The sequence below is a fragment of the Kwoniella newhampshirensis genome, chromosome 5, assembly GCF_039105145.1.
Source record: "Kwoniella newhampshirensis strain CBS 13917 chromosome 5, whole genome shotgun sequence".
Lineage (NCBI taxonomy): Eukaryota > Fungi > Basidiomycota > Tremellomycetes > Tremellales > Cryptococcaceae > Kwoniella > Kwoniella newhampshirensis.
The window spans coordinates 961,133-985,456 of NC_089959.1; the positions used below are offsets into that span (position 1 = coordinate 961,133).

The window sequence follows — 24,324 nt, forward strand, 5'->3', positions numbered from 1 at the left end:
GCCCGAGACTGTTTTATCTGCTGCCACGGTTGTCACTGACTCGTCACGTGACGTTTTCCTTTACGCGGGTCGACGCGACTCTTTCTCTGCTTTTACATTAGTTTGATGCATATCGTCCAGGCTCGCGGGATCATACCACAACGTTCCCGCTTTGACTTTCTGCTTTCCTCCCACCTTATTCATACAGAGTTGTTCGTGAACGATACCACATTCTGCACCTTCGACCACCATGGCAAGGGAGCCTGTGAGAAGACCCAGGGTGTCGCCAGATTCAGACGACGAGGGCGACGAGGAGCGTCCGTCTGCAGAGGTGTGTGAACATGGTCTGGTTACTTCAGCCCCTTTGCTTCATGATGCTGACGAGCGGACACCATCAAGATCAAGAGAGTCAAGCTCGAGAAAGTGAAGCGCGAGCGTCATGCTGAGGGCTCCTCTGGATCATCCTCTTCATCTTCAGGATCGGAATCGGGAGACGAGGAGGGCGATCAACCAGTGCAGGATATTGGAGACGGGGATGAAAGTGACGCAGTCGACGATGCTTTTGCAGAGCCAGAGTATCGGGACGACGCTCTTGTTGCTGCATACGAAGCTGCAAAAGCTCATCAGAAAGGCTACGTCGGGGTGAGTGAATTGTTGGCAAGCTTGCGCTGCCACAGCTGATTAGCATACCAGTCCACATCGGATGCTGGTATCCTCAAATCTATTTCGTTAGTCGATTTCATGTGTCACCGACATCTCACAGTCGAGTTTGGACCGAAGATGAATTTCCTCGTCGGACATAACGGAAGTGAGTACCTGTGCCGCAATCAGTACCGGGTCTGACTGACAATACCCGGTGCAGGTGGAAAGTCAGCAGTCCTCACCGCCATTGCTGTGGCCCTCGGTGGCAAAGCAATGACCACCGGACGAGGACAAGGTCTCAAGGATCTGATCAGGAAGGGGGCAGAGTAAGTTTTAGCGTATCCATGAGCTTGATCTAGCACTGAACATCTCATTTCTTACAGCAAAGCAGTCATCACCGTCGTGATGGCCAATGCGGGAAGCGAAGCATACAAACCCGATGTCTATGATCCCTATATCGTCATCGAAAGATCGATCATGTCCAACGGTAGCTCCTCGTACAAGTTCCGGGCTGCGAAGGAGGGGAAGACAATCGCGAACAAGCGATCAGAGCTTGACGATATCTCGAAGCACTTCAACATCAACATCGATTCTCCTCTGACGGTTCTCACCCAAGATCAATCTAGAAGCTTTCTTCAGAACGCCGACGAGGAAAAGCTCTACAAGGTGTGTTACCAGCCATGCTCACAATTTGGCTGCCTTGTACTGAGACTCTGCTGTAGTTCTTCCTTACCGGTACGCAACTGTCAAGCTTGCTTGAGACCTACCAATCAGCATCGCAGAACATTGATCAGCTTAAGAACTACATCAAAAGGCAAAAAGAGGCTGTCCCTGAGCTTCGAGAGAAAGTGGAATCGTCGAGACGCAAGCTCGAGGCATCACGCAAGATCATGGACCAGAGGGATAAGCTAAAGCAAAGCCTGAATCTGTTAGCCTGGGCTTATGTTTCTGAAAAAGAGAAGGTTCGTGCTGTCCCCCATCCTATACCACAGAGGCGTGCCACGGCTGAAGAATTGGATAGAAACGCGATGAAATCAAAACGGTGGTGGAGCAGCTCGATCTCAAAGTAGAGGAGGCCGAAGCTAAAATGCACCAATGTGATGTAGGTTGACGGCCTAGCAGCTCGAGCTAAACATACACAGAAAAAATTGCCCCTATTGAACGAAAAACTCCTGCAAGGAGGACGCGACGCAGAACAAGAGAATTCTAAGCAGGCCCCACTCAAGCGCGCAGTTGCCGAAGCTAAGGCTCGATACGAGGAGGCAAGGCGGGAAGTCAAATCGATGGAAGTACGTTCAAGAATATTTAGCGGCGTTACTGACAATTGCTAGCTCGAAACCCAAGACCTCAGAGAAGAGATCGAAAACGACAAGCGGAGTCTGACGAACCTGGACCGGAAGATTCAAGCAAAGATGCGTCTCAATGAACCGGCTCAACAGGCACGACGTACGCAGTTGACAGAAAGAAGGACAAAGTTGGAGACCCTCATCAGTCGAATGAGGACAGAGAAGCCCATCCGTCAGAAGGAATACGAGACGAAGGCGGCGGACCGACAGACAGCGTCACGAGAACTGGAAGACATCCAGTATCGCGTTCGAGAGCAAGAGACCGTGGCCAGGCAGATTCAGGACAAGATCGCCAACCTCGAGAGGCAGTCTATTCATCGGGTTTCCGCATTCGGTGCAGGCATCGAACCTCTCATGAAGGAAATTGCTAAGACCCGATGGCGACATTCGCAGCCACTCGGCCCTTTGGGGCTATATGTCAAACTGGAGGACATGCGTTATCGCGACACTATCCAGTCAATCTTAGGTAGTACACTCTGCTGTTTTGCAGTGCGAGACCCTCAAGATCGAGCCACTTTCATGGATATGCTGAGGCGTCATGCCAGAAAGTAGGTAAACATAGGTCGTGCTGTAGTACTGCGAGACTGACACTGGGTTTTAGTGGTTATCGACCTGGCAGTGGCTCGAACGTGGCGCCTCCCGTTTTCATGCACTCTGGCGACCTGTTCGATTTCTCAAGGGGTGACCTGAGCTCCTATGGCGAAACGATTCTCAGTAAATTGCGCGTGAGTCAATGTAGAATCGTGTGGTTTCAACGCAGAAGGATTGACGAAAATCTTCAGTTTGAGAACGAGGAAGTACTCCGTATCATGATAACGATGAGCAATATCGAGAAAGTCTTTCTGGCTCCCAACCTTGTCGAGGCGAACAGGCAAATGGACCGATTACTCAACGATGATGTTGTGCCTGGGTGCCAATTCTATGCTGCCGATGGTATGACTACTTCAGGTACTAAGCGGTGTGTGATGGGATCTACTCGATCATGATACCGCTTCGTTGGCTAACGAATGATATAGGGCAAAGCAGTCGGGTCCGTTCACTCAATGGAGAGGCAACACACTCTTTGCAAAGGATCTCAAAGCTGATGTAGAGTGAGTGAAATCAGACTGTCGTCGTCCATATACCACCAGATCACTCACAGCTCAATCAGACGGGCGAAGGAGATCCTGCGCGAAGCCAACATGAAGCGAGACGAGATTCAGCAAGCTGAGCAAACTGCCAAGGAGAAGATCGTAGCGCTCAACACTGAACTCAATAATCTTACAGTGAATAAACCGTACCTACCAAATACGACCTAAGCTGACGCATTAGATCAGGGCAAGATCAATAGCATCAACAAAAGTTTTGAGCCTGCAGAGAAGGAGCTCGAAGAAATCCGTCGAAAACTAGCGGAGATGGCATCGAGCGACCTTGAAACTACAGAAGCCCTACGCGATGTACGATTGAATTTCCCATCTCAATGAGTCTCAGGAAGATACTGACTATTAGTGATAAAGGAATTGCTGAAGAAAATTGAGAGTCAGGAGGCGAATCTGCGGAAATATGTTGAAGACATTGAAGCAAAAAAGACGGTCATATCGGAGCGGGCTCGCGAGATTCAGGCTCGTCAAAACGAGGTCGACGATTTTGCGGAGCAAGTGAATGCTCGAGTGGTGAGTGACAACAACCCGATGTTGTTATGCCTTTCCAGCTTTATGATACTGACGCTTGAGGATATGCAGCGGTCTCTTCAACTGATCGCCCAGGACGTGGAAAAGGAACGAAATAACCGGGCACACTACGAGAAAGCTAAACAAGGCTATGAACACAAGCGAGAGGAGCAGCAAAATGTGCTAAACGCACATAAGGAGGATATAGAGGTTGGTGCTCAATCGCTACCATATAGGCTGAGGTCTGACGTCTGATTGGATCCGTAGGACTGGACGACCAAAGCGAGAGATTTTTGCCCGGTGCGAGTTGAATCAAGACAGAAGATATCAGCTCTAGAGAAGGAAAGGCAAATCCTGGAGAAATCGATTGGGGATGCGGAAAAGGCGTGAGTCCTTCTGTCATCGTTCTCGTACCTGGTGACACTGAAAGATCAACGGTACAGATTGGGATTCGACGCAACACAATTGAGTATTCTGCATAAGGCTCAACGACAACAGCTTAGGGACGCAGAGATGAATGTAAGACAGATGCAAATAGTACTGAGAGTGAGCTAAACAGCTTGCCTTCCGTCGAGATAAAGGCTCACCTGCTTGGCACGTAGGTCCTCACTCAGGCTATGAAGGCTCGTCATCAGTGGTGGGCAGAGACGAGAAGTCACACCGCCATCCGTGCTAGAACAGCCTTCGTGGTATTCGAAAACCTCAGAGATCTGGACGGGAGACTGGAGTTCGATCATGACAGGGAGAGACTCTCACTTGTGGTGAGTTGTCCAGTCTCAGTTCATCGCCCGTGTCCATTCGCAGACCTTCAGAGCCAGTGATCGTACTTGTCCTAGACTGCGCCCGCTGACTCAATCGGTTTCCGTCCGACAGGTCCATACAACCACTCGTACCGAGTCCCAGGACGGTACCATCCAGAAGTCACATTACAAAGCTCCGAGAAACCTTTCAGGAGGTGAACGATCGTTCTCGACTGTTTCTCTTCTCCTTGCTCTATGGAGCACTGTGCCCTGCCCCATTCGGGCGTTGGATGAATGGGATGTGTTCTTGGACGCGGCGAACAGAAAAGTAGCAGCGAAGAGTTTGATGGATGGTGCTAGGGAGAGTGACGGAAAGCAGTTTATCCTGATCACACCACAGGTGAGCCGGCCTGTTCAAGTCTGTGTCGCATCGGGCAATGTACCAGCCAAATTTCGGAATGACCATTGTCAGAGACCAAATTGCAGGACTGCAGCTAATGGGACATGCTTCCAGGATATGGCAGGAATCGACGTCAGTGGACCGGATAAGAAGATCATCAGAATGGCAGATCCCACAAGAAATCAGTAAGTCTTGTTGTACACAATCTTGATGCTGCCAATATCGAACAGTGCTGACAACTCCACGTACCCGCAGAGGAACACTCTCGTTCTGATCCATTCTGCGCAAGATGCTCAGGTCGTAGCTGCGGTAGGGAGGTTTGTATATATAATTTAGCCTCCGTGGGATGGTTTGTATGGTTTTGTTGTATATATTCACGGTTCAGACACATATACAGAATATAAGCAACATGTCGAGTATGCATGGTATATTCTATATATCTATAACCGCAAAAGGCGTCTATTTTTTGTCCTCCCAGTTCAATAATGGGTATAAGAAGTGTCTTCCCGACCAGTCACAATTGATCAGAGTCCATGATGCTCGTCCCCCCAACAAAGCCAGTACGTTTTCAGAACTCGGAATCGTCCTTACTCAAAGCAGAACGGACATTGCTCCTCCCAGTAGCGCGACGCCCAGCACCGCCATTCCTCTGAGACTTGAGGAAAGCTCGCCTCTTCGGATACTTCCCGCACCACTGGCGCTGCTGGTCCCCGATGGAGCAGCACCACCGGTCCCACTAGCACCTCCACGACTCGTCGAAGCCGTGGAATTGGTGTTGCCATTGGTGGAATTTGAGCCACCGACCAGACTGTTCACACCACCATCACCATATGGCCATTCATCTTGTCCTTGCGGAGGCATGAAACATGTCAGACCGAGAGCAGTACCGTTGGTGAATTGGTACGATGAGTCCGAGGGGACTGATAGGGTCATGTTGGATACCGAGGACTGTTCGAGGAGAAGTGCCACGGGTGGATGCGGCGTTCTGGTCGACGTTGTACAGTTTGGACCATATGTTCCAATCTGGTTCGCGGAGGAGGCGGTCAGCTCAGGTACAAGATCATCTGGAAAAGGTGAGGATCGTAGATGGAGGGAATGGGAAATGGAGGAGAGGGATTCAAACACACGAAAGAAGTATTGCCCGTGAACGAGTTATTCTGAATCACGAAGTTCTTCGCGCTTGACACGCCCTGCATCACGGGTCAGCTAGTCATCCTGAGTCTTTCACAAGGAGAATGGTAGCTCACCATGGCAAACGCGAATGCACCTGAGAAAGAATTGCCCTGTATAGTACCGCCGGTGGATTGGTTGCGGCCATAACGACTGGGACAAAGTCAGTACGGGTAAAATGACTTGTATGGACAGCTCACCCATCAGAGAACCAGACATCAGGACCGACAGCCTACGATGCAGCAGTCAGTGGGCATGAAGAGATATTCGGGATTAGAACCACTCACGATGCCAATCTTGATGATGGCGGAAGCGTTGTTCACTCCCGCGGTTGCGTTGCCCACCTGTGGCGTGACATGAGTGCTGACGACCTGCATTGAACGACTCAAAGACTACACCTACCTCGGTGGCGAACCCTCCATGAATGGTATTGTCCTCGACCAAGACGTGCGAGAAATTACCTTCGGGCAGCCACGGGAGGACATCGACCACTATGAATATTAATTCAGCAGCGATCTTGATTGAGCTCGAGACAAACGAGACATACAGTTGATTCCGCCCAGCATCGTACGCTGTTGGAGTGAAAGTTCATCATCGTCAGCTTGCCTTTTGCCATATATGTGTGGGAAACGCCAAGTTGTCAAGTACCTCGCACTCACTGTCTTCACGCTGATCGAATTGTTTCTGATGGTAGAGAAGGGAGCCCCAAAGATGACAACACCACCATCTGTCGCGTCGGTGATGACATTATTCTGAACCCGGCTGTTTGCACAGGACAACGACACGCCGTCCGCCCACTACGAAGATCAGTTGGAAGTCAGCAGGGTTATCTCATGTTGAGAGCAGTGAGTAGCTCACATTCTGGAAGTAGTCTGTCCCGCATGGACCAATGTCGTTGTTCTGTATGGTGGCGTTGGAACATCTGAAAGGACCCTCGGCACTTTGGGATGGTCAGCGAAAGGCGAACATGTATCTAGTCATACCGGCGATAATCACATGTGCATACAGGACCATCCCCTGCGTATGACGTGATTCATCAGCAGGCAGACTCTCTGAAGTGACGGAGCAATGCGAGAGACAAACCTGGGATCATAGGACCGGACATATTCGATCAGCTGGTCCTGATTCGCACCGCCAAACTCGATGTTGGCGTTAGGAGCTTGATAAATCGCTTCCGTCGGTAATCTGTTCCCGTTGATCTTTTCCATCGTTTGTCTTCAGCACGAGAGCCATACGCACACCGGCGACTTGCGGACTCACCTGAACATTCCTCAGCTTAGCACCGTTAAGACCCTCATTCTGCGCCTGAACAGCTGTCGTCTTGTTGAAGCCTGTGACGACAAGGGTTGCTCTCGTCGAATCTTGCGGGTAGCCCTCTGTTGAGATTTCCTGTGCGCGATTGAGACGTTAGCCGTATCGTCCGCCCGTCCTTCGGCACTCAATGGACCAAAGCAGAATGGGAAAGCATACCTGGTTGACAGCGGTGTAATTGAGCGCATCTGTCAGATTGTATGTCTGACCGGCACATAGTTGTAGCGTGTATCCGGCTCCTCCTTGTTGAATCAGAGCTTGCAGAGCGGACGTGTCGGAGGTGTTGGGCGTGCATGCTGCTAATGCCAAGAGGGGAGCTGAAAGGAGGAAGAGGCCACAGGTCAGAAGACCATGGGAGGACAGTGTGAACATCGCCGAGACTGGTGGATCTGTTTTCTGACGAGGCTGTGGTGAGATGTAGACAGTAGCAGTGGACCGATTCTCAAGGGGCAAATGATATGAACACGATCGCAAGAGAGAGTGATTGACAATGAGACTGGGCTGTGATTGTTGATTGTCGCTGTGCTGTGCTTTTTTCTTCTTGTCTGTGCGGGGAGATGTCAGGAGTGGAGGTCCATGCGTCAGATTTCCCTGAAGTTTTAGTCCGTGCGTCCCTGGTTTTACACCCAAAATATAATCTAACAGGCCGAAACACGAGAACTGGAAGCCGAGGTGTAGGTAGATCTTAAGTGGGGGTAGTAGACAATCAGAGAAAACAGATTGCCACAACGGTCTAACGCCGAGAGTCCGACTGGAGATTGAGCGCGTCTCTCAGCGACGTCGTGCTGGCCGTCACCACTCGTGAAACAGCTTGATCACGAACAGCAACAGGTACAACAATCCCAACAAGATCAAAGCAATCCGACTGCCCAATTCCTTCCCTCCCCAACACACAACCCCTCCGTCATGTCATTCAAGAAAGACGAAGAGTCCGGTGGGATGTGTACGTAGGGTCCTCTGTCCATGCAAGGTTCAGGAGCCCCCACTGACACATGACACCTTTCCCACAGCGTTCTACCACGACAAGTCCACCGTCATCCAGGAAGCTAGAGTGTTCAACGAGTCTCCCATCTCACCTCGAAGATGCAGAGCTCTCTTGACAAGAATAGTCTACCTTCTCTATGTCGGGGAGACATTCTCGACTCAAGAAGCCACCACCCTGTTCTTCGGTGTCACCAAGTTGTTTCAACACAAGGATGTGCGTATGATGATCCGACTGCACAGTGTGATGAAATGTCAAGCTGACTCGGCCACCTGAACGTAGAGCGCACTGAGACAGATGGTCTACCTCGTCATCAAGGAGTTGTCGAAAATCGCAGACGATGTCATTATGGTCACCTCCTCGATTATGAAAGACATGCAACCCAACCTCGAAGTGGTGTATCGACCTAATGCCATCCGAGCTTTGGCTAGGATCATTGATGTGAGTGACAGCTCAATACAGTATAAGAAACAGTTTTGACATTTTGTTTTATCATTAGGCTCAATCTGTCCAATCTGTCGAACGATTCTTCAAATCCGCCCTCGTCGACCGTTCCCCCTCCATATCCTCCGCTTCTCTCGTCTCATCCTATCATCTGTTCCCCCTTTCTCCCTCTATCATCAAACGATGGTCCAATGAAGCTCAAGAAGCCGTCAACGCGAAAGCCGTTTCTTCTTACTCGGGTGGGGCGTCAGCTTATCTTTCCGGAGGCGGTCAAGGGGGATACCAAGCGGCCGCCAGCTCGAGCTACATCATGCAGTACCACGCTTTGGGACTGTTGTACTTGATCAGGGAGAAGGACAGGATGGCTATTACCAAGATGGTGCAGCAACTTGGATCGGGAGGGAAGGGAAGCTCGATCATCCGAAATCCAATGGCCATGTGTATGTTGATCAGATTCGCAAGGAAAGTGATGGATGAGGATCCCAAGTGAGTTCACTCTTGGTGCTGCATCGGTGAGCACGCAGGCGCTGACTATCTCGTAGTGTCCGCAAACAAATGCACGAGTATCTCGAAGCCTTGCTTCGACACAAGTCAGAAATGGTGAACATCGAAGCAGCGCGCGCAATCTGTGAGATGCGGGATGTCCAGCCAGCAGACCTCTTCAGGACCATTGCAGGTAAGTCTTTGACTCCGTGACTCATGCAGTCTCCCTCCACTGACACATCGATGCAGTCCTCCAACTCTTCCTCAACTCGCCCAAAACCGTCATCAAGTTCGCCGCTGTCAAGACATTGAACAAGCTTGCTATGACTCTGCCTCAATCTGTTGCGACCGTTAATGTGGAAATGGAAAACTTGATCACCGACTCGAACCGAAGCATTGCTACTTATGCTATCACCACCTTGTTGAAGGTAAGCTGTAGCGCACCCAAGAACTTATCGGGGAGCTGACATATGAAGTATGATAGACTGGTAACGAAGCGTCGGTCGATCGACTTATGAAGCAAATCTCTTCTTTCATGGCCGACATCACTGACGAGTTCAAGATCATTGTTGTCGATGCTATTCGGTCACTCTGCCTCAAATTCCCGGCTAAGCAAGCTGTCATGCTTTCCTTCCTGTCGGGTGTACTGCGAGATGAGGGTGGCTACGACTTCAAGCATGCGGTTGTGGAGGCTATCTTCGATATGATCAAATTCATCAAAGACTGCAAAGAGACTGGTGAGTGATGGTCCATGGACGCCTTGTTTCAGTGCTTACGCGAGGCTCAGCTCTTGCTCACCTCTGTGAATTCATCGAGGACTGCGAATTCACCAAGCTCTCCGTTCGGATCCTTCACCTTCTCGGTATCGAGGGACCAAAAACCCGCAACCCAACCAAATTTATTCGTTATATTTACAATCGTGTCGTTCTGGAGAATGCTGTTGTGCGTGCTGCGGCCGTCAGCAGTCTCGCCAAGTTTGGTGTTTGCGTGGAAGACTCAGCTGTGATGAAGAGCGTGAACGTTCTGTTGAGAAGATGCTTGGATGATGTAGATGATGAGGTCAGAGATCGTGCAGCGATGTACATCAAGGTTCTAGAGGAGAAGTCATTGGCGGATATTTTCGTGCGGGATGGTGAGCGATGTTAGCTTATCTGTGCGATCAGAATGTGTGCTCACCACAATGATCGCAGAGGCTCAGTTCTCCCTCGCGACACTCGAAAATGAACTCGTATCCTACGTGAAGGACGAGAGCAAGCACTCGTCAGCCTTCGATGTTTCGTCAATCCCCAAGGTCAGCAGAGAGCAGGCTCAAGCCGAGGTTGCTCAGTCACGACCATCTGCCCTTGATATCGCTGGCCCATCAAATCACGCTGCCGCCGAGCCTTCACCTTTGCCTTCAACCTCCGCAGAAGGATCGTCCTATGCCGCTCAACTTGCGGGCGTCCCCGAGCTCGAGTCCTACGGTCCCGTTCTCAAATCATCTACCAAGCCTGTCGAGCTCACTGAGTCAGAAACGGAGTATGTCGTCAGCGCTGTCAAACACATCTTCAAGGATCATATCGTTTTCCAATTCAATGTCTCAAACACAATTCCCGACACTGTACTCGAACAAGTGGCAGTGGTCATGCAGCCATCACCAGATTCTGGTCTAACGGAAGACTTCATTGTGCCTATCGAGAGTTTGTCTCCTGCAAACGGTTCGGGCGTGGTCTATGTCAGCTTCACGAGAGACGATCCAGCGAGTTATGCGGCGGGCACATTCGCCTGCACGCTGAAATTCGTTAGCAAAGAAGTCGATCCTACGAGCGGAGAGCCAGAAGAAGAAGGATACGACGACGAATACCAGGTGGAGGAGCTTGACCTCGGCGCAGGAGATGTGAGTACATATATTATCCGCGACTCAAGAAGGACGCTGATGATTATGGCTGTATAGTATATCACCCCGACATACGTTACATTTGCGAGCGAATGGGACAAGCTGGCGGACGCAGCGTCCCTCACTGAAACCTTTGCCCTGTCATCTTCCGAATCTCTCAAGGGTGAGTAGTACAGTATGTGATTCTAATCTTCCAGTGCTAACTCTTGTTGCCCTCGCTCCAGACGCTTGCAAATCCTTGATTGAGGTTCTAAACATGCTGCCTCTCGGCGGCACAGAAACACCGACATCGAACTCCGTGCACACGCTCAACCTTTCTGGTCTTGTCATCTCAGCAGGAGGTGACAAGGCTTCCAAAATCCTGGCGAGATGCAGGATGACTTACAGTCCTGGAGCCGGTGTAACACTGGAGCTGGGAGTCAGAGCGGAGAAGGACGAAGCGGCGAGATTAGTCATGGCTGCGATTTAGGGGTTGAAACGGTGTAATAGATGCAAGGAGATGGAAGAGATGTTGCGTAGTTGAGATTTTGTAAACATTTGGCCTAGCTTGGATAAGATTGATGCATGATAACACGTGCTAGATTTCTCGCTATGTAATCGGCACAGGGCAAATGTGAGCGACGGAAGCAGCAGGCCACCGATATCACTTCGGGAAGGTGTCACGATCGCATACCAGTAAGGCCAACTTCCGACAAAGTTCCCAGGAGTTTGACAAACAATTGAACGAAACGGCATTCATCGGAGAAGGAACCGAAACGTCAACAAGCTTATCAATCCTATTCACCACATATGGTAAATATACAAATTGTTCAGCCACTCGAGGTTTCTTTCTACATCCGGCGAAAAGGTCGCTACACATGCAAGGTTTGGCGAACTTGTGCGAAGAAAAGGATATATACATGAACTTAGTAAAAGGAGAAAGGAGTTCCCCGTCAATTCTAGACTTTTGTCCTACCGTAGTACCTTTGAATATTATCATCTTGAATAACCTTGATACATCGACCAACATTTACTTGGCTGTTCTCGAAAGAGAACCCTCAAGTTAGAAACACGATTTAGCCCAAGTCTCACCAACATCGCGTAGCTTGGTCCAAGTCGGGAGCGCATCAACGATAGTAGACTTTTCATTGTTTGTCTTGTAAGCTGAAACGACGGACATCCCCGTTGGTCGGTGTAGCCCCGTGACAGAAGGCTAGAAGAACCTTTTAAACTGGCAGATTGACAAGGCTGTCTCATGCAGACATTCAATGAACTCCTGCAGCATGTTGGTTAATTATCATCCCGTTGCATGGCAAGTACCCTGACTCATGTGCAAGCGGTATATCAAGAATTCAAATCCCCTGAAAACGAGATGGTATCAAGCTGGCATTCTATATCCTCGAACCTGACTGTCACAAAATCCGCGCATGGATCCCGCAATGAGAACCTTTTCCCAGACAACCATGCAGAATCTCATCAGCACTGATGTAAGTCTTTGTCTTGCCTTACACTTCACTGTAGAACTTACACTAGACCTCCATTGGTCTTGAGTGAGTATGCATGGTTGGCCTTGAGCTTGCCACCATTATCATTGGTGGTGATCACTACGGGATGCTCATTGAGATCCAAGTTGAGGATATTGACTGCAATGACAGGTGAGGCATCAACATGGCTTATTCTTGAAGTGCAGGGCAGATGAAGGCACCCTTGGGGAAGGTGAAAAACAAAAGAGGGGTCTGCTGACCTTTTTCATCATAACTCAGATAGTCAGCATTGTAAGCTGTTGATGCATTCTGGCTGAACATGGTGAAGACATCTGCTGCTGACCCTACTGAGAGTGTACCATCCTGAAGACCACTGTAGCCTCCCATGTCGGGCAGCTCTTGCAATTGCATTGGGCCACCTGAATGGCAAACCAGTCAGCCTGTATACCCCTGCCAGATCCAAGGGATGTCATGATCTGGCCTGGTATCGGGCCATGGGCCACAGTACTCAGACATTACTCACCAGGAATCACCAGCACTGAACAGGAGTGATTTGGTGTCCTCATAGTGGACTGGCATAGAACGTTCCTTCCCAGCAACATCCACCAGAGTGATTTTTGCCAATGTATCGTTGCCAGCAACAAAATTCAAGATGGGATTCCATCCAGTATCCTGAATATGCATATTCACAATGGAACACATAGCAGCAGCAAACGAGTCTCCCGGGCCGCTCTCTGGGACACAAACAACAGTCTTTATCAGCTGTTTGCAATCGAATGAAGTGTTTGACAGTGGAGGCCGGACACTCACTCAGGAACACATCTTTATCTGTTGGACCTGGCTTTCCAAGAGGTGGCAACAGTGGGACACTGCCTGGAGGGGGTGGGATGTTGTTGTATGTAATCGGACTTGCCCAAATTGCTGCAACTGCAGACAGCAACCCTAACAAACAGCAAACAAGAATATTGTTCAGCATCATTCTGATACTGTGACAAATCACCTGATGGGAGTCTTGTAGGCTTACCAACAATAGTAATGCTCCTGACATGCATGTTGTTGATTGATATCATTTCACAAAGCGACTTGTTATATAGATATCACAGAACAGCAAAATCACCAGGTTTGGACCAGCCCTGTCTTATTTGCAGTATCAGCCATCAACTTGGTCTGTTAATCATGATGAGGCCCTCCTTTCACATTGCCCCTTGTTGTCTGATCAAGTTTATATGTCTTAGCAAGACCGAGCCAAGGGACAATGAAGATGAAAGGAACTTTCCACCTTCATACAACGTTGTAGTACTCCTCCATGTAGGCACAATATCACTTCCGCCAAGGTGATTCCGTGTGATACTCCCAAGATTTGGCAGAGGAGGGGAGTCAGCGGGTTCTCGTTAGACCCTATCCTAGGCGGAGCTTCCATAGAGATTTGTAACAGGTAGCTGGGTACTTTGACTGACTTGGTTATGGTATCAATTCATATACTATCCTACAAGTAGCTTACAGCTAGACTAACTACAACTAAGTGTACTGAAGAAAAAGAAGAAAAGTTCTCTAACTATCTATCCTTCAGTCAGCTAAGTCTCGGTCGATGCATCCTCTGAGCCTCACTCAACTTTCTCTCAGTGGTATTTGTCCAAGCCTTGCCTGACTCTCCCACAATGGTAAATCATATGAGCCTTGCTCTACCCTCATATGACGGTATTTGTCTAAGCCATGTCCAACTATAACAAGCCAAGTTTCTTCCTAAAGCTAGTTTCTCCCCCCTCATATGCATTACGACGTATATATCCCTTTCTTTGTCCAAGTTTGCCAAACCTTGCATGTTCAGTGACATATTTGCTGGATGAGGAAAGAATCTTTTGGTGGCTGAACAATTGATGTATTGGCCATATATGGTAAAAGGTAGTTGGCAAATTCGCCAATGTTTCGGCTGTTCTTCCAATAGATGCCATTTTGTCCAATCGTTTGTCAAACTTCTGGGAACTTTGTCGGGAGTTGGCCTTACTGGTATATGATCGTGACGCCTTGTTAGCTTTAGTTTGTCAATATCCATCATATTTTGGGATCCATTCATGTCTCTGCCAAACTTTGAGAGGACAAGATGATCTGATGGTAATTGTTAAGGTTACAAGTTGTACTGAAATGTGATCATGACAGATCTTACACAATACTCAGACCCCAGAGAACATCATACTTCCTCCTTCTATGTGACTAATCTTTGCATTACACATATTATGGTCAAAATCACAAGTGACAGACATGCCTGCTCAGATATGTGCAGTGTTCAGGCTTTGCGCCGATAGATTATCTTAGAAGTACATGCAGTTCATAAGCTTATTTATAGTGTATAGTCAACATAGGTCACACTGTCAATGTGAGCTTTCAACTCTTCATACTTGTAGCTTCCACCACCACTACAAGGATCTTGAAGTCCAACCCTGAGCAAATGCCAAAGTATCAGCACATATGACAACCAGTGCATGTAACCTACATTATGCCTGTACCAGTGCCTGTATGTCCAGTCACAGAATATGCATGAATAGGTTTTGGGGGACCATCAATGCTTTTGGTATAGATAACAACTGGATATTGGTCTGTGTCTGCAGAAAGTATTGCCACTGAGCATAAGTAAGCATGAAATCATATCTTTTGATGCTGTACTGCAGAGTCCTTACCAAGCTGGTCCTCATCAAGGCTGTCTGCTCTTACTGATCGAGCATTGCTAGCAAAGCCTAGCAGATGAAAGACATCTATTGCATCCCCATGTGAGAGCTCATTGTTCCTTGCACCATCATATACATTCAAGTCAAGCATTGCCTGCACCACTGCATTGGGCCACCTGTGAGGAAGATTGAGCACCCCTATGAATGATGCAGGGATGAAGTAACCCAGCTACAACCACACAAACACTATGACCTACCAGTGTGATCCGGCATCAAACAATAGGTGACTAGAGCTGTCATGACTGACTTTGATCTGGTGCTTGTCACCATCCGATGTAGCCACTGAGATACTGACATCTTTGTGCTTCTTGCTGATGGCAGACTTGAGTATGTATCCTGCACCATGCCATTTACCGCTGGCGTCTTTGCTGAGATGTGCAGCAGACCACAGTCCGGCTGCAATCCAGTCCCCTGGTCCACTGTCTGGGCATTGTTGAAATGGGTAGGTAAGCAAAATATGGTGACTCCCAGGAGTAATCAACTTACGCAACTTGACATCTGTGTCTGTTGGGCCCGAGGACCCCCAGAGGTCAGGTGTGTTCCGCCCCTGGATGTCCTGATGGGCTTTGACTTCAACAGGACTGGCTGAAGCTTTAGTAGTCAAGAAGCAAAGTGCTAGTAGTCACTTCATGTCAGCATTCTGCTTTGTACAGTCTGTACCGACTGAGTATATGTCATGTCGGCCATGGCCACCCAGCCATCGTCTCATGGCAAGCTTATATGACCGGCAGAATTCCAGTGTGGCTGGAGGTTCCAGTTCCCTTTTGTGGTGCAGTGGTCAATGGCCCTTTACATTGCCGTTGCAACAGTATATGAGTGGAAAAGCAGGTGATACAGGCATAAGTGCTACTTGGGAAACATGCAGACCTCACCTATGATAATACTGTTCTTTATATACATCTTCAAATGAGTTGATGATAAGGCAAACATGTAAGTTAGAGTATCTTTCACAACCAAGAACATACACATTTTATGAATTGATGAAGCAATGCACATACCATTCAGTGTCATGCTGAGGCTAGAGGCATGTTGCCAACTTCCTTTGTTGTTTTTCCTCACCTCCTGAAGGGGTTGATTGGTGCAAGTATGTGGTAACTTCCAATGTCTGAGGTGAGAGCAGGGAGAGGAGATTGAAAGGATGATACCAAATGTGGAACTGATGTCTCAGTAAAAGCAAGAGTGGAGCTTGCTCAAATGTAGCTTGGTCAAATTCTAGACCAAAGTTTATTAGAGGCATTGATCTGATGCTTAGGCTGGCCTTGTGACAACTGGTATGTCCCAATTGAGACCTGTGCAAGTGCACACATCCTTGTCAATTGAACATGCAAGAGAGATTACATTCACCATGCTTTGACTGCTACAATGACAGATTGACATTATTATCCTGTGATGGTCATGGGTCTCCAACATAAGAAATGGAAGCGATTTGATCCTTGAAGTCATCAAAATTGTAAGTCACTCCTTCCCCACAAGGGTCCTGAAGTCCAATTCTGTGTTGGATCAGTATCCAGTAACATCTACATCTCCATTTTCACAGATCACAGATCACACTTACACAATGCCTGTCACACCTGCCACAGCATATGCATGTATAGGCTTTAGCTTCTTGTTGATTTCATTGTTGGTGAATATCACCACTGGACCTTTTGCAGGGTCATGATTGATGAGTTTCACTACCAGCTTGTCAGTCAACCACCAAGCAGACAGCACCAATTATGTTTTTACATTTCTCGTCATCTTCCCCAGTTGTGAAAGATCTTGATGCTGCAGGTGACATGCCAAACATGCTGAACACATTTGCAGAGTTTCCAGGGGCGAGTTTGCCATTGCTGATGCCGTCATAAGTTCCCATTTCCAGCATTGCAGATATGATAGCATTTGGCCACCTAAATTTACATGTGTAAGTACAAATCAACTATGTTAGGCAAGTATAGATGGAAGAGACCATGACTTTGGAAGTTCAAACGTACCAATATGGGTGTGCATCAAACAACAAGGACTTGGTATTTTTTTCCTTGATCATGAAAGTCTGGTCCTTCCCAGAAGTGTCAATCAAAGAGATTCTGGCATCCTGGCCATTTTGTTCTACACGCTTCTTGATGGGATTATCACCTGTAAGCATTGCCATAGCAAATACAGCCGCTCCAATCCAGTCTCCAGGTCCATCCTCTAATAGAATATATAAGCAGATTGTTCACCTTTGAGATACAAGTTCCACATATCAGACACTGACTCAATTCAACATCATATGGGTTGACACCCTGAGGTCCAAAAAGAGGATGATCTGCTTGGTGTCTCTCCAGCAGTGAAGGCTTGCTTGCAATGACAGGAGAGGCTTGCACTTTGGTGGTCAAGAACACGATGACTAGACCCACCAGTATGTCAGAGGAATACCACCTTACTTTCTTCATGATGCCATGTGCAGGTGGCACGTCTAGCTCACCTGATATAATGCTGCTGATTTTCATTTTGACCAATATTTGCTGATGACAGAATTGAACACAGGATTGAGTAAGTCTTGCCAATACAGTCTTGATTGCATCAAAATAAAAGCTCAGGTAATCAAGAATTGGAATCCTTCCCTGTATACACAGTTGCACTAGGGGATACTGTCATTCCAATCCCTACTGGATGAATGAAAGGACAAAGGGAGTGCTAATGATAGCAGTGAACAAAGGCAACCCCTTATTTGCTACATAGCCATTAGCAGTACAGATGACTTGCAAGCTGGGTATACCATTAGTCCTTTGTCCTTCAAACAGTTCCCAACACCTAGGGGCCTCAAATTGGTCTTACCCCTTGTGACAAGGCTGTAAGCTAAATACCTTTGAATCAATTCCCTGAGATTGTGTCATGCAGTGAGCTTCATCATTACTTTGGGCATGCAGCAGTTGAACATCTAGTCTGTACATGCCTATATATTGCACAGTAGTTTTGTTATCATCTATCTAGATAACAGTCAGAGAGGAAACAGAACCTTTGAACATGTTTGCAAAACACTTGATCTTGTTTGGTGAGTTGCAGTCATTTTGCAAATACTTGACATGTCTATGTCAAAATCAACGCTGTACATAATTGAACAAAACATGTCACTCAGGAGCATTGTTGACTACCATAAGGATTGCAGCAAGTCCACTTCATGCAGTACCAGCAAATGAGGTTGCAGGTCTAGCTGGACCTAATGGAATCTCAGAGAAAGATGTGAAGCTGGGTCAGTGATTGTATCTGTCCCTGTATTGTCAATCTATTGATCGGTTGGCTTACAGCAAGCGGCCCTGGGGATTGGCTTGCAGCTGGTCTGTTCTCCCTGGCACAACTTCATGACAGTCCACTCAGCACTCATATCAGTCTTTCACACTTTGAACAAAGGGCTCATGAGCCCAAAGCTCAGGTGACACTCAGGTTGGGAGATGGGGCAGCTAGCCATTATGAGACCTTGATTGTCAAATATGAAGACACTAAATCTCTACTGTTCAATTCTGGAAGCATCTGGTGAGTTGCATGTTAGGCAGGATGATCCCATAACTTGTGGAGAGAGACAACTAAGCAGTGGACTTCAGGTGGCCCAATGCTGTTGTCAAAGCTGCTCTTGACATGGGTGGCTACTATGGCATTGACGACCATCAAATTTCACATGGATATGCTTCAAATGTTTTCTGGTGGTTTGGCTTGACAGGATTCAATGATAACCAGTTTGATGATGCCAAGCTCAGTGAGTACTGAGTGAACTCTGCATTGTCATCTATCCTGCTTGGTATGTTCTCTGCTAAATATTCTTTTCTTTGTAGCACAATTCCTTGCTGTAGACACTAATAAAAGTCCTGTTGTCCTTTTCACAAACAATGTTACTGGCCCTCTGAAACCAATCCATGCATACTCTTTGGTGAGAACACAGGATCACAGGTTTGTGACTCTCTGCTGTCACATTATTCAGAGCAGGCTCAATAATTGACAAAGAGTTTTTCAACAGAATCACATTGCATGATCCATGTGATGGTACAGCCACTTATGATTTGGATGCTATCAAAGGTCAAATTGACAATGTGTCACACTGATAATATATACTGTATTTTGTAAATGCCATTCAGATGCCATGTTACGACCCGTCCGGAAGGGATATTAGGACGGCATATGTAGATAGACTTAGATTAGAAAGGTAACCCATAGACTTGTGTAAGGTCACGGGCGAGTGGTGTGTAACTAGGAAGGATCACGGGCTAGCTATGAGGACTACTCTGGTATCACTGATAGGTGTCTTCCTAGCAAGAGGTATGACAACTGTTGATACTTTTGCGGAGGGAGAGTATGTTGGTAAGGTATGCAGATATTTTTGTCCTTGGGAGGATCGTCATAAAGCTGCCCAGAAGGGCTGCTTAAAAGTATAAAGATTCAAGGAGGATACAGGGAACAAGTTTTCAGCGCTGAGATTACAACCTGAAAAGTAGCGCTAAAATATCGTACGAAATATCAAGTTGGAAATGTAGCTCAAGATATCAGCGCTAGAAATGCAACCAATAGTTACAATCAAATATGAAATAAATAAGAGATTGTGAAATGAACCAAAACCGTTCTAATAGACTGATAGGTGTTTGTGCAGGGTTGTAACATGCCACCTGTCATGTCAGCAATGACCACCCAGCCAATGTCTCGTGGCAATCTTATATAACCGGCAGAATACCAGTGTGGCTGGAGATTCTGATTGTTCCCTTTTGCGGTTCAGTGGTTAATGGCCGGTAACATTGCCGTTGTGACAGGTATCTTGATCAAAGCAACAATCATGATTAGCGTTGTCGTATCAAAGTGGGGACTCCGGGATGTCAAGAGGTCTATGACCCAAAGCAAGGTACTCCTTCTGAGTGCTTGTAAGTCAATGAAACAATCCAAATCCAGGCAAAAGCTTCCTTTGAGCATTGTTTTGTATGTTTCATAACATATTATCTTTGTCTCTCTCGTCTACAACACAACATAGATCAAGTTGGAAACACGTTTCACCACTCCAATCAGTCATCCTTTGATAGTATGGATCAGACTGATGCAAAGCCTTAGAATCAAAAAAGGAGGATTAAGACAACAAGGTCTTTCACGGTATATTAGAGGGACTGACAGCAGTGTTGCTCATTTGCAGAACTCAACACCCATCTCACATCAAGGGTATTGGTGACTCTGTAATACAGTATGAGGTTCATTTTAAACAGCATCCTTCCTGGTAGGTAGTACATCTCCCCCTGGTGCTCAGCAAACAGTTTTGGACAGATTTGCCAGACAATGAATGTGTGGTTTTCAGCTGACTACAGCACTGCTTCAGCCATATTGTTCAAGTCCTATGCAGTCTTTGGGAAGCCTGTTGAAGTATCATTGCCCAAAATGGAGGGTTTGAATACTTGGGCTGAAGTTCCTGGTCTTTGGGGACTCAATGGGCCATCTCCCACTGATATAAAGTTGAGTGAGTGCTATATGATCAAACCCCCTTATGGACCTCCTGGGACGATACTGAGATAAAGTGCTACACAGAGAGTGGTGAAGGGGACTGGTTTGCAGCCGCTCTCTTTTCACTTGCACAAATGCAGGACAACAAAATTGAGACAAGGGTCTTGCCCCACCAGTCCAAATAGCAAGATAATGAGTGTGGTAACGTGACAACAGAAGTGGATGTAATGTTGAGTAGAGAGGGACAAATCAATGTGACAGCCTACACAGTGAATCATAATGATACACAGTCATTGTTATTTCAATCTGGAGATCATTGGTGAGTCTGGTCTTGTTGGTCTGTAGATGTGCTGTCCCTACTCAACCTACATATGTGGCTTTTTGGAGATTGCACGTGAATACTAATTTGGTATCTAGGTGGCCCAATGCTATTGTGAAAGGTGCGCTTGCTATGGCAGCCTATCCTGGAGTTGATAAACATGAACTGTCTCTTGGTGCTTCGGTGGCTGTGTTCAACATGTTGGGCCAGAATGCAGAGTTTCACCCTGGTGTAAATGACACGACTTTTCTTGGTAAGTCCTGCAGATCTCTCAACCAGAAATGTATTGCTGCAAATTACTGTGCAAAGCTCACCAGTGCTGTGATTTGATTCCATGTCATGGCATCAGCTCTGCTTCTGTCTGGGAATACATCCACACAAGCCATAATCTTACAGACTTTCCAGAAAGCAGATGGACCTTTGAAAAAACTACATGCATACTCTCTGACTGGCCACAAAAATGTAGATTCATTTGGCACAATGTGAGTACCAGACTCAAGACATGATACCGCGCAAATTCTGATATCAAAGTCAGGATTGAACTGCACGACCCATGTGATGATCCATGTATATATCTCCACTAACCCATCCACCAGGATGCGTAGAACATCGATCAACTTCCTCCTGTTTCTATCGTTCACCTGCAGCGCCCTTTAGCTCGGTCTTTGGCGAGTATATCGAGTTGTGCTCGAAGATATCGAGGAAGTCGAAGATATCAAGAGGGTTTACGTAATAATGGCTTATTTGTGGTCGTGGTGGAATGGCCGTCATGACAGAGAGGGGTTATGTAATGATGGCTTATTTGTGGTAGTGGCGGAAGGGCCGTCATGACACTCCACCTAATATTGGGTCTGACAAGAACCTGGTATATTCCCCTCCTCCGCCAAATCTGAGTAATGCCACACAGAATCACTACCCTTGCGGAGGAGCGCTACAACAGAGCTTCACCTAGTGTTGGGTCTAACAAGAATCCTACGATTTCCTTCATCTGTCAGATCTCGGTAGTGCCACACAGAATCACCTTTGCAAGAAGATATTGTTCTCTGCAGAGTAACACTACAACATGTCAAATGTCCTTGTTATGTTCACCATGCCAAAGCCTAGTTGCAATCTGGCCACAAGCCTATCATTATGAATTGTTCTGGGAAAAGTCAGTCCAAGACAGCAATCTTTTCCTTTCCTTTTTTTGCTCCCTATCTTCTCACAGTCCAAAGAGCAAGCGTCGATCATGGTACTTTGCCGACGACAGTATGCTTTTTTTTAGCGCGACCATTGTTCTTACGCCGACCCAGTCACTATTGATGAGTACAATTGACGCATCGCATCGAACACAAACAACCACTGTAGTTGAATCTGCTGGCCTACCACAATATCCTGGTACCGGGACAGGCCCTGCACGGTATATTCTGCATGATGTCATCTACAACCCGCATCCGCTTTAATCCTCCCGGCACAACTATCTCATACACTGCACTGATATCGCGCAGTCATAGACCGCCGCAGCTCTATCTCATCCGAAGCCTTCACTCATGATTCTCTCACCCCACTACCGTGAGATCGCTTCTTTTCGTACAATTTGATCCAGGGGTGTACCATGACTTCGGTGAGAGGTAGTCTGTCCTCCGGAGTGTATCTCAACAACTATAATAGATAGCATCATCAGCGGCCAGAACAGTACGAGAGGAGGGAGGTCCAAGCGCACTCGAGTAATCAGGTCCGAGGCTTCGGGAGAGACCGATTTTGGAATGTGCAGATCGATGTTTCGGATACGCCTGTAAGTAGCTGCATGACCCGACAGATCCTGTGACGGGAGGTATGTTAGCTATGCCAAGGGTTGCATCGCCTGACACATTCTCATATTTCAAGCGCATGGAACATACCTCGAAGGGAGCATTACCGACGATGAATTCGTAGCACAGTACGCCTAAAGCCCATAGATCCACTGCGGCTGTATGGGGCTTCCCTTCGACCATCTCTGGTGGCAGGTAATCAAGAGTTCCACACATGGTCTGTCGTCGGTTGCTCGGTGCGTGCTGTGTCGATATCAACACCGAAACCCATGTCTACGGGACCTGGAGCATTTTACTCACCACACTCCATCCGAAATCAGCAATCTTCAACTCGCCCTTCAGACCGATCAACAGGTTCTCGGGCTTAATATCTCGATGAATAACGTGTTTTCGGTGCAGGTATGACAAAGCGTCGGCCATCTGAGCGATATACTGGTGGTGAAGATGCGACGTCAGCGTCCAATTGCTGGTGCCGGACTCAACGTCATATCATGTGCTCTCCTGTATCTAGCCCGGGGGCCAAAAAACAAGGAACCAGCGACTCACTCTACTACTCCGCTTCTCGTCGAATTTCCCCAGCTTGGACAACTGCTTGTACAGCTCTCCCTTCATGGCAAACTCAAGCACCAGAAAGATTCGATCGGCATCGTGGAAGTACCCGTACAATCTCAGGATATTTGGGTGTCTGTTGGACCGGAATTTATATCAGTTGGAATATCTGTTTGGACTCAAGCGGGGATCGTGACACGCACCTTAAATTTTGCTGAATCTCAATTTCTCTTCTGACTTGTTTCTCCACTCTGCCTTGGATGATTTCGGCTTTGTTGAGACTTTTAAGTGCGACTATGAAATGCGGTGGGGCGTTGGTCCGAGCGAGATATACACGACCGAATTTGCCTTTACCAAGGGGACGACCGATGGTGAATGCGGGTAAAGAAAGGGCGATCCCGCCGCCGCTGCGAGAAAGACCATCTTCAGCATCGTTATTATTCAACGACATCTAGAATATATGCTCACCCTCCGCTGTTCATCTCCAACACCTTGGCAGCGTCTCCAGTGATGGTTTCTCTTCCAGGTTCATCAACCTCGAACCCTCCGTCATATTTGCCCACGTCGATGATCCTTGCAGTACTGGCAGAGGGGTGCTTCGCCGCATTGGGGTTCATAGAGGACGAGAGAGCCCTCGAAGACGTCGAATGCGCTGGTCCATGTAGTCCGTGCGCGGTATGTTGTGTCAGCGATGGTTTGGGTTTAGCCATCGGGGACCCCTGACCAGGCTTTGGATGGTGAGGGACGTTCACCCCGGCGAGTCTCATCAAGGGTCCACGCTGAGTTTCGCCATATGTAGACGATGAGGATGCTGTGGCAAGGCCCGTGTTCGGTGGTCTGAAAAGACCTGGGTTCATGTACTTCTTCATCACGGGGGGGAGTCGGTTCTGGGAGCCGGAAGAAGGGAGATTGTTTGTTGATTGAGACTGAGAACCGGGTTTTGGGGTAGGAGTGGGCGGGGCATTGAGCGAGAGTCCCGCCATGAGATTATATATTGGCTGGGACATGGCGGCCAGGCGATCTGGGACAAT

At 47.7% G+C, this 24,324-nt stretch overlaps 4 protein-coding genes across 4 annotated transcripts; 2 read left to right on the forward strand and 2 right to left on the reverse strand.

The window, feature by feature from the left end:
- Positions 1-229: 229 nt before the first annotated feature.
- IAR55_002922 (uncharacterized protein) lies at positions 230-4,945 on the forward strand (the record flags this gene model as incomplete). Its single annotated transcript, XM_066946033.1, has 21 exons — positions 230-310; positions 379-621; positions 673-787; positions 842-947; positions 1,005-1,287; positions 1,344-1,583; positions 1,643-1,723; positions 1,836-1,910; positions 1,953-2,515; positions 2,569-2,692; positions 2,750-2,925; positions 2,984-3,058; positions 3,118-3,232; positions 3,284-3,403; positions 3,464-3,619; positions 3,689-3,826; positions 3,884-4,002; positions 4,060-4,162; positions 4,219-4,377; positions 4,490-4,756; positions 4,871-4,945. The coding sequence occupies 21 exons, from the start codon at positions 230-232 to the stop codon at positions 4,943-4,945; spliced, it is 3,414 nt and encodes a 1,137-aa protein (XP_066803534.1).
- A 402-nt stretch (positions 4,946-5,347) lies between these two features.
- IAR55_002923 (uncharacterized protein) lies at positions 5,348-7,609 on the reverse strand (the record flags this gene model as incomplete). The annotated part of the gene is made up of 13 exons (XM_066946034.1): positions 5,348-5,779; positions 5,884-5,946; positions 6,004-6,079; positions 6,127-6,158; positions 6,214-6,270; positions 6,329-6,417; positions 6,474-6,498; positions 6,586-6,723; positions 6,785-6,866; positions 6,923-6,943; positions 7,010-7,125; positions 7,187-7,315; positions 7,397-7,609. The coding sequence occupies 13 exons, from the start codon at positions 7,607-7,609 to the stop codon at positions 5,348-5,350; spliced, it is 1,473 nt and encodes a 490-aa protein (XP_066803535.1).
- A 534-nt stretch (positions 7,610-8,143) lies between these two features.
- On the forward strand, positions 8,144-11,491 carry IAR55_002924 (uncharacterized protein; the record flags this gene model as incomplete). Its single annotated transcript, XM_066946035.1, has 11 exons — positions 8,144-8,180; positions 8,248-8,435; positions 8,502-8,660; positions 8,719-9,149; positions 9,206-9,339; positions 9,396-9,574; positions 9,631-9,883; positions 9,934-10,278; positions 10,337-11,022; positions 11,080-11,185; positions 11,247-11,491. The coding sequence occupies 11 exons, from the start codon at positions 8,144-8,146 to the stop codon at positions 11,489-11,491; spliced, it is 2,763 nt and encodes a 920-aa protein (XP_066803536.1).
- A 10,990-nt stretch (positions 11,492-22,481) lies between these two features.
- On the reverse strand, positions 22,482-24,300 carry IAR55_002925 (uncharacterized protein; the record flags this gene model as incomplete). Its single annotated transcript, XM_066946036.1, has 7 exons — positions 22,482-22,595; positions 22,657-22,755; positions 22,835-22,987; positions 23,045-23,176; positions 23,291-23,429; positions 23,497-23,700; positions 23,762-24,300. 7 exons carry the CDS (start codon positions 24,298-24,300, stop codon positions 22,482-22,484), a joined length of 1,380 nt encoding a protein of 459 aa, XP_066803537.1.
- Between the last annotated feature and the right edge of the window lie 24 nt (positions 24,301-24,324).